Here is a 9,974-nt window from a genome sequence, read left to right as displayed (position 1 = left end):
ACTTTTTTTAAAGTGTAGTAGACATTACAGATCATCATAGTCTAGCCCATAACGGATGACTGTTTTAGCATGTATAAAGTAGAATACAAAACATACATCATCTTAACAAACATTATTAGAATTAGAATAATTGTTCATTACGCTGTTTAAACTAAAATATGTATCTAATTTAGCAATATACTGCAAAGGGGCCAATGGTCTGACTGATCTAATTGGCAGACAACATGTAGAGCCATTTTCGTAGACACAGATTAGGCCTAACCTAGTCCTGGAAGAAGCATAACAACCTGCAGGCAGTGGTTTCCCAAAAGCCTGGATTGCTCAACCCTAGGTTTTCCTATAAGAACAAGACAGACTATAAAACAGAGGTGGTGCTCAGAGTAGGAATCAGACATGAAGATGAAGGCTCTGGTGAGATCTCTCCTCTTGCTCGCTGTGGCTAACCTGCTGGTCAGAGGTCAGACCCAGACTGAGACCAGGTATGAAGACATCATCACAGCTGCTTCAAATCAGCTGCTTCCTATGGAAGAGCAGGCTTTCCATCCGCTTCTGAACCAGCTGGAAGTCGAGACTGTGAGTATTGAGATAGTGAGACTGACAGTATGAACGTTTCCGTCCTCTTATTTACACAGTGCTGAGGGGCACAACAATGTTTATGTGTCATGGTTTGTTAAATAGTTTTATTCCAGTCAAGTTAAGTGATATTTGTCTGTTTAATATGCAACAACATGTACACATTTTCAGATACTTTTACATGGAAAAGAAATAGACTCAATGGGGGGGGGGGGGGGGGGGTGACCATTGAAATAATTGACAATACTGTGTTTTCTCTCTGATCCAAGTTGAATACAGAGGATGTGGACCAGTCTGAGGTGTCTGTAAGGTTGAGCTTCCCCCTGCAGGAGACGCTCTGCAGTAAGGCACAGGGGCAGCAAGGCCAACCATGCCCTCTGAAGAAAAATGGGGTAAGAACAATTGGATTTTACAGTATTGTGTGAAATAATAGTCATGGGACGCAAGAAATGACCAATAATAAGCTGAGATTGGCAAATGGCTAATTGTCAATGACTCCTTCCTCTATAGAAACGAATGATGTGCAGCATGGAGGTCAGACATCCGATTCTGGAGATTGGCAACACCCTCAACACTGACCGGTCTGACATTTCTTGTGAATACATGGAGGCAGAAGTTGTAAGTTATTTCTCAACATCTCCCTACCTATATTAGTTAGGACGTAATGCTAAAGGTAGCCTAACAGTGTCAGAACAGTTGATCTGCAATAAAAAAAATGCAGATGTTAAAGTGCATTAAATGCATAGCAGTTTATGAATTTCATGAATGTGGAAACATGCATCTCTTGAAATAATAACTTTTTCCGATTAGTCTGGTCAAAAAAGGTTCTGCTTTTTCCTTTTTAAAAGTTTAAATTCATATTTTTTATGATTACAGCAGAAGATTCGGACAAGAAGAGGCAAGGACAGCGGAGGCCCTAAGATGGGTAGAAAAAATTCCAAGGGGGGTTGGAGAGGTCGTCCTGGGAGTGGCTCTCGTCCTGGGTTTGGCTCCGGCATTGCTGGAGCTAGCGGAGTAAACCATGTTGGAACTCTCCCTGCATCGAACAGCACAACACACCCTTTGGATAACTGCAAGATATCTCCCCAATAAAATAAACTTCAAAAGCACTCAAAGTTGTTGTTAATGGGTGAACATGAAACCTTGAGCTTCTTTAAAAAAATGCTTCTGGTAACTCTTTTGTCTACATTATGAATTGTTTTGTATTTTGTAGCTATCATTGTTTGTAATAATGTACCTATTCTTACATGCCAATCTTTGAATTTTAACTACCGAAAATTATTTCCAGTTCATGTTTACTGCACTAATAAACTGCAAAATAAGTTTTCAAAAGACACTGTGTGTAAAATATGTAATTTCATGGCAGTTTAGGAAGTTTTTGAGAGCTCTACGTTTTTCGTTTTTGTGTTTATTGTTCTTTAAAAAAAGATAATTTCTCTGTTGTTCTGTTAGGCCGACAGTTTAGGCTTTGCTGAAACATGTCGGGATGGTTTCCTGGACACAGATTGAGTTAAGAGCAGTGACCTGTCATTCAGGGCAGGTGGGGGCAGAGCCCCACATTTTTAGCCAGACATTTGCCTGTTTTGCATGTTATTTTGGCATTAATACGTGTCACATATCAGTTTGCCAACAATGTAAAAAATATATATATTTCATTGACATAATAACGCAGCGTACAAACATGGTCTCTTTGTTCTGTTTCTCTGTTTTCTTGAGTAAGGCATCTCCAAAATGCAGGTGTTTCAGCCTAGCTCAGTGCTTTTTGTGGTGGTGGGGCAAGCCAGCAGAAAGTACGGATCGTTGCGCCATGATTGGCTCAGTGTTCTGTCACTCATGGGGACTTTACGTCACTGCCAAGTGTAAGAAGAGACATTGAAAATGCTAGCTCTTCGGTTACTGCCATAGACGTGCCCATCCAAGAAGGCTCATGGTCATTGTTCACAGATAAAATGATGTAAAATCACGTTATATGTACAGCAGATTTGACTGGACTGTTCATGTCAACATCATACCTTCAAAATCTTAGCTAGCAGTCATCATCATGAATCAAGTTGACAATCTACTGGCAAATCCTTTTTAATCCTTGTCATATGAATAGAAATAATGAAGAGAAATTAGAAATAAAACGTATCGGTGCTCATCGGCGGTTAGACATAAACATTACACAACAAGTTGGAAATCACAAATAATTCAACGAGTGGTTTGGAAGGAATCAGTGACAGTGGCTGTGTGGACACAAATCTGGGATTAAGGGGCTCTTTTCCAAGTTTAAAATGATAAACATTAAAAATTGGCCATGCTGTCAATGAAGCATGATGATCAAAACAACTGTTAACTTGGAGGACCGCCGCATTACCTTCCTGTTCAAGTGAGCCGAGCACAACAATTTGAGTAAAACAATGTAATGTATTCAGCTTCGTAAATGATGTAATATGCCAGGAAGATATGTATACTGTAGCTAAGAAAGCAATACTAAGTGTATGTTGTGTAGTAAGATGTTAGTAGCGCATTTGTCTCACCCTAATAATTTGGTCTATTTACCCATCTTAATTTCGCCTACTGTTCTGACTGTTCTAAGGTAGCCTATAACCTGTTTTTGTCATGTACTGTCATGTTGTGTCTTGTCTCTGTCCTTTCCCTTCACCCTGTCTCCCTCTGCTGGTCGTTGTTAGGTTACCTTTTCTCCCCCTCTTTCCCCCAGCTGTGCCTTGTCTCCTCCTAACCACCTCGTCACCCCTTTTCCCACCTGTTCCCTTTTTCCCTCTGATTAGGTCCCTATATCTCTCTCTGTTTCTGCTCCTGTCCTTGTCGGATTCTTGTTTGTTGTGTTTCATGCCTGAACCAGACTGTCGTCATGTTTGCTGTAACCTTGTCTTGTCCTGTCGGAATCTGCCGGTCCGTCTGAGCCTACTTATGTTTGGTAATTAAAGAAGCTCTGTTTAAGTTAATTCGCTTTTGGGTCCTCATTCACGCACTGTAACAGAAGAATCCGACCAAGAATGGACCCAGCGACTTCGGATCCTCTCCACTCAGCCGTCGGGATCCAGGGAGCGATGCTAGGCAGACACGATCAGGAATTGTCTGCTGCTCGACATGCCGTTGAGACCCTGGCCACCCAAGTCTCCAACCTCACAGAACAGGTTCACCATCTCCGCCTCGATCCACCGGCCACTTCCAGGGCTTTCGAATCTCCGGAGCCCAGAATCAATAACCCGCCGTGTTACTCTGGGGAGCCCACTGAATGCCGCTCGTTCCTCACCCAGTGTGATATTGTGTTTTCTCTCCAGCCCTACACTTTCTCCAGGAGCACTGCTCGTGTCGCCTACGTCATATCTCTCCTTATTGGACGGGCTCGTGAGTGGGGCACGGCAATCTGGGAGGCAAGGGCTGAGTGTACTAACCAGTATCAGGACTTTAAGGAGGAGATGATACGGGTTTTTGATCGATCTGTTTTTGGGGAGGAGGCTTCCAGGGCCCTGTCTTCCCTATGTCAAGGTAATCGATCCATAACAGACTACTCTATTGAGTTTCGCACTCTTGCTGCCTCCAGTGGCTGGAACGAGCCGGCTTTGCTCGCTCGTTTTCTGGAGGGTCTCCGCGCAGAGGTAAAGGATGAGATTCTCTCCCGGGAGGTTCCTTCCAGCGTGGATTCCTTGATTGAACTCGCTATTCGCATTGAGCGACGGGTTGATCTTCGTCACCGAGCTCGTGGAAAGGAGCTCGCGTTCTCCGTTGCCCCCCTCTCCGCATCACTACCATCTTCCTCTGCCGGCTCGGGTGCTGAGCCCATGCAGCTGGGAGGTATCCGCATCTCGACTAAGGAGAGGGAACGGAGAATCACCAACCGCCTCTGTCTCTATTGCGGTTCCGCTGGTCATTTTGTCACTTCATGTCCAGTAAAAGGCCAGAGCTCATCAGTAAGCGGAGGGCTACTGGTGAGCGCTACTACTCCTGTCTCTCCTTCAAGATCCTGCACTACCTTGTCGGTCCATCTACGCTGGACCGGTTCGTCAGCTTCCTGCAGTGCCTTAATAGACTCTGGGGCGGAGGGCTGTTTTATGGACGAGACCTGGGCTCGGGAACATGACATTCCTCTCAGACAGTTAAAGGAGCCCACGGCCTTGTTCGCCCTGGATGGTAGTCCTCTCCCCAGGATTCAGCGTGAGACGCTACCTTTAACCCTCACTGTTTCTGGTAATCATAGTGAAACCATTTCTTTTTTAATTTTTCGTTCACCTTTTACACCTGTTGTTTTGGGCCATCCCTGGCTAGTTTGTCATAATCCTTCCATTAATTGGTCTAGTAATTCTATCCTCTCCTGGAACGTCTCTTGTCATGTGAAATGTTTAATGTCTGCTATCCCTCCTGTTTCCTCTGTCTCTTCTTCACAGGAGGAGCCTGGTGATTTGACAGGGGTGCCGGAGGAATATCACGATCTGCGCACGGTGTTCAGTCGGTCCAGGGCCACCTCTCTTCCTCCACACCGGTCGTATGATTGTAGTATTGATCTCCTTCCGGGAACCACCCCCCCCCCCGGGGTAGACTATACTCTCTGTCGGCTCCCGAACGTAAGGCTCTCGAAGATTATTTGTCTGTAGCTCTTGACGCCGGTACCATAGTCCCCTCCTCCTCTCCCGCCGGAGCGGGGTTTTTTTTTGTCAAGAAGAAGGACGGGTCTCTGCGCCCCTGCATAGATTATCGAGGGCTGAATGACATAACAGTGAAGAATCGTTATCCGCTTCCTCTTATGTCTTCAGCCTTCGAGATCCTGCAGGGAGCCAGGTTTTTCACTAAGTTGGACCTTCGTAACGCTTACCATCTCGTGCGCATCAGGGAGGGGGACGAGTGGAAGACGGCGTTTAACACTCCGTTAGGGCACTTTGAATACCGGGTTCTTCCTTTCGGCCTCGCTAACGCTCCAGCTGTCTTTCAGGCATTAGTCAATGATGTCCTGAGAGACATGCTGAACATCTTTGTTTTCGTTTACCTTGACGATATCCTGATTTTTTCACCGTCACTCCAGATTCATGTTCAGCACGTTCGACGTGTCCTCCAGCGCCTTTTAGAGAATTGTCTTTTTGTGAAGGCTGAGAAGTGCACTTTTCATGCCTCCTCCGTCACATTTCTCGGTTCTGTTATTTCCGCTGAAGGCATTAAGATGGATCCCGCTAAGGTCCAAGCTGTCATTGATTGGCCCGTCCCTAAGTCACGCGTCGAGCTGCAGCGCTTTCTCGGCTTCGCGAACTTCTATCGTCGTTTCATCCGTAATTTCGGTCAGGTGGCAGCTCCTCTCACAGCCCTTACTTCTGTCAAGACGTGCTTTAAGTGGTCCGTTTCCGCCCAGGGAGCTTTTGATCTCCTCAAGAATCGTTTTACATCCGCTCCTATCCTTGTTACACCTGACGTCTCTAGACAGTTCGTTGTCGAGGTTGACGCGTCAGAGGTGGGCGTGGGAGCCATTCTTTCTCAGCGCTCCCTCTCTGATGACAAGGTCCACCCATGCGCGTATTTTTCTCATCGCCTGTCGCCGTCGGAACGTAACTATGATGTGGGTAACCGCGAACTGCTCGCCATCCGGTTAGCCCTAGGCGAATGGCGACAGTGGTTGGAGGGGGCGACCGTTCCTTTTGTCGTTTGGACTGACCATAGGAACCTTGAGTACATCCGTTCTGCCAAACGACTTAATGCGCGTCAGGCGCGTTGGGCGCTGTTTTTCGCTCGTTTCGAGTTCGTGATTTCTTATCGTCCGGGCTCTAAGAACACCAAGCCTGATGCTTTGTCTCGTCTCTTCAGTTCTTCAGTAGCCTCCACTGACCCCGAGGGGATTCTCCCTGAGGGGCGTGTTGTCGGGTTGACTGTCTGGGGAATTGAGAGGCAGGTAAAGCAAGCGCTCACTCACACTCCGTCGCCGCGCGCTTGTCCTAGGAACCTTCTTTTCGTTCCCGTTCCTACTCGTCTGGCCGTTCTTCAGTGGGCTCACTCTGCCAAGTTAGCCGGCCACCCTGGCGTTCGGGGTACGCTTGCTTCCATTCGCCAGCGTTTTTGGTGGCCCACCCGGGAGCATGACACGCGTCGTTTCGTGGCTGCTTGTTCGGTCTGCGCGCAGACTAAGTCCGGTAACTCTCCTCCTGCCGGCCGTCTCAGGCCGCTTCCTATTCCCTCTCGACCGTGGTCTCACATCGCCTTAGATTTTGTCACCGGACTGCCTTCGTCAGCGGGGAAGACTGTTATTCTTACGGTTGTCGATAGGTTCTCTAAGGCGGCTCATTTCATTCCCCTTGCTAAGCTTCCTTCTGCTAAAGAGACGGCACAAATCATCATCGAGAATGTTTTCAGAATTCATGGCCTTCCGTCAGACGTCGTTTCGGACAGAGGTCCGCAATTCACGTCTCAATTTTGGAGGGAGTTTTGCCGTTTGATTGGGGCTTCCGTCAGTCTCTCTTCCGGCTTTCACCCCCAGTCTAACGGTCAAGCAGAACGGGCCAATCAGACTATTGGTCGCATCTTACGCAGTCTTTCTTTTCGCAACCCTGCGTCTTGGTCAGAACAGCTCCCCTGGGCAGAATACGCCCACAACTCGCTTCCTTCGTCTGCGACCGGGCTATCTCCTTTTCAGAGTAGCCTCGGGTACCAGCCTCCGCTGTTCTCATCTCAGTTCGCCGAGTCCAGCGTCCCCTCCGCTCAGGCTTTTGTCCAACGTTGCGAGCGCACCTGGAAGAGGGTCAGGTCTGCACTTTGCCGTTATAGGACGCAGACTGTGAGGGCTGCTAATAAGCGTAGAACTAAGAGTCCTAGATATTGTCGCGGTCAGAGAGTTTGGCTCTCCACTCAGAACCTTCCCCTTAAGACGGCTTCTCGCAAGTTGACCCCGCGGTTCATTGGTCCGTTCCGTATTTCTCGGGTCATTAATCCTGTCGCAGTTCGACTTCTTCTTCCGCGATACCTTCGTCGCGTCCACCCGGTCTTCCATGTCTCCTGCATCAAGCCCGTCCTTCGCGCCCCCGCTCGTCTTCCCCCCCCCCCCCATCCTTGTCGAGGGCGCACCCATCTACAGGGTCCGTAGAATTTTGGACATGCGTCCTCGGGGCCGTGGTCACCAGTACCTCGTAGATTGGGAGGGGTACGGTCCTGAGGAGAGGAGTTGGGTTCCCTCTCGGGACGTGCTGGACCGTGCGCTGATCGAGGATTTCCTCCGTTGCCGCCAGGTTTCCTCCTCGAGTGCGCCAGGAGGCGCTCGGTGAGTGGGGGGGGTACTGTCATGTACTGTCATGTTGTGTCTTGTCTCTGTCCTTTCCCTTCACCCTGTCTCCCTCTGCTGGTCGTTGTTAGGTTACCTTTTCTCCCCCTCTTTCCCCCAGCTGTGCCTTGTCTCCTCCTAACCACCTCGTCACCCCTTTTCCCACCTGTTCCCTTTTTCCCTCTGATTAGGTCCCTATATCTCTCTCTGTTTCTGCTCCTGTCCTTGTCGGATTCTTGTTTGTTGTGTTTCATGCCTGAACCAGACTGTCGTCATGTTTGCTGTAACCTTGTCTTGTCCTGTCGGAATCTGCCGGTCCGTCTGAGCCTACTTATGTTTGGTAATTAAAGAAGCTCTGTTTAAGTTAATTCGCTTTTGGGTCCTCATTCACGCACTGTAACAGTTTTAGAGAAATGTAATCATCTAATATTGTAAGAGCTTTCATTATCTGCTTATATGCCCCCTTTATTTATTATACGGTTCTAACTTGGTGTACAGGGATAATACTGTAAGAACGGCCCATGTTCTGAATTCTGTTGCTGAACAAATAGTTATATTGACTAACCGTCCGTCCTAATCAAAATTACGGAGTGCCTCTTATCCGCTTGTCGTCCCCTTATGCCATAGTTTTTACATCTCAATTGTCATTAGAAACCACATTTGTTTAAGCAAGTCAAACATACAGTATCAGCTATTTTTTTTAAAGGTAGTAAATGAGGCTGAATGAACTGTTTCGCTGCCAGACAAGGCTCTACTGATATCCAGGTGTAGCAGTGGTAAGATGTTGGGACCGTGGTAAGTGGTAAGATGTGGAAATTCTAACCAATAAGGAGTGACTTTTATTTCTTCAAACAATCATACTTTAATATCGCTAAATTATTGCAATAATGGAGCTGGTCAATGACCACCGTTAGGTGACAATACAGGAAATACTGAGGTCTTTTATAGTGGACCTAAAAATGCGTAGTCATGGCTAGTTCCATCCCTCCCTGGCAGATCAGGGAGCTACCTTGTTTTCTTCTTGTGGCTATTGGTTCATAGCGCACAAACAAGTGATGACATTAGTTCCGTTACTCCTCTCTGATCAAGCCAGCCTCTGTTCACCTTACATCTCCACATAGCTGTGCCCTTGAAATATATGAGAAGAACAGTATGGACTGAGGCTATTTGTCTTATGCCGTGTGACCAAGTTGAACAGAGGCAGTGTGGAAAAATATACAATATACAATATACACATACACACGTACAGTGTGCTCCAAAATTACTGGCACCCCTGACTGGCAATAAACAAACAATACTTAAAAAAATATAAACAATATAATTATGGAGATAAATTTAAAATACCAACGTGAGAAATTCTGTGCTTTATTAATGTTTCAACGTAACCCACCAAAATAATTTATTGATTTAATAATAAATCAATGACCTCCAAATCAAGGTTTCACAATTAATGGCAGCCTTAAGATTATTGTAAATAACATCTACCAAAATTAAACCCGGAATTAAATTCCACTTATTTTAGTTTATCTAAGTCTTAAGGAGCTACATTGAGTCATTACATCACTTCCTGTTTCACTGGGTTTACAAATAAGGTAACACGCATGCAATATCCCTTCGTCTTCCAACACCATGAAGAAAAGAAAAGAACTGGCAGTTCAAAAGAGACAGATGGTCATAGACCTTCGTAAATCTGTTAATGGCAAAAAATCAAATCAAATCAAATGTATTTATATAGCCCTTCGTACATCAGCTGATATCTCAAAGTGCTGTACAGAAACCCAGCCTAAAACCCCAAACAGCAAGCAATGCAGGTGTAGAAGCACGGTGGCTAGGAAAAACTCCCTAGAAAGGCCAAAACCTAGGAAGAAACCTAGAGAGGAACCAGGCTATGTGGGGTGGCCAGTCCTCTTCTGGCTGTGCCGGGTGGAGATTATAACAGAACATGGCCAACATGTTCAAATGTTCATAAATGACCAGCATGGTCGAATAATAATAAGGCAGAACAGTTGAAACTGGAGCAGCAGCACGGTCAGGTGGACTGGGGACAGCAAGGAGTCATCATGTCAGGTAGTCCTGGGGCATGGTCCTAGGGCTCAGGTCCTCCGAGAGAGAGAAAGAAAGAGAGAATTAGAGAGAGCATATGTGGGGTGGCCAGTCCTCTTCT

General features: G+C 46.6%; 1 protein-coding gene across 2 annotated transcripts; it reads left to right on the top strand.

Moving 5' to 3' along the window:
- The first annotated feature begins 376 nt into the window (after positions 1-376).
- On the top strand, positions 377-2,253 carry LOC100136187 (cathelicidin antimicrobial peptide). 2 transcript variants are annotated; one of them, XM_090242380.1, is made up of 4 exons: positions 377-573; positions 843-965; positions 1,084-1,191; positions 1,453-2,253. In XM_090242380.1, the coding sequence occupies exons 1-4, from the start codon at positions 394-396 to the stop codon at positions 1,663-1,665; spliced, it is 624 nt and encodes a 207-aa protein (XP_090098506.1). In that variant the 5' UTR covers positions 377-393; the 3' UTR covers positions 1,666-2,253.
- The last annotated feature ends 7,721 nt before the right edge of the window (positions 2,254-9,974 follow it).

This window comes from Oncorhynchus mykiss, chromosome 8 (assembly GCF_057628025.1).
Source record: "Oncorhynchus mykiss isolate SJ-2025 chromosome 8, ASM5762802v1, whole genome shotgun sequence".
NCBI lineage: Eukaryota > Metazoa > Chordata > Actinopteri > Salmoniformes > Salmonidae > Oncorhynchus > Oncorhynchus mykiss.
This window is presented reverse-complemented; position numbering and strand designations above follow the sequence as displayed.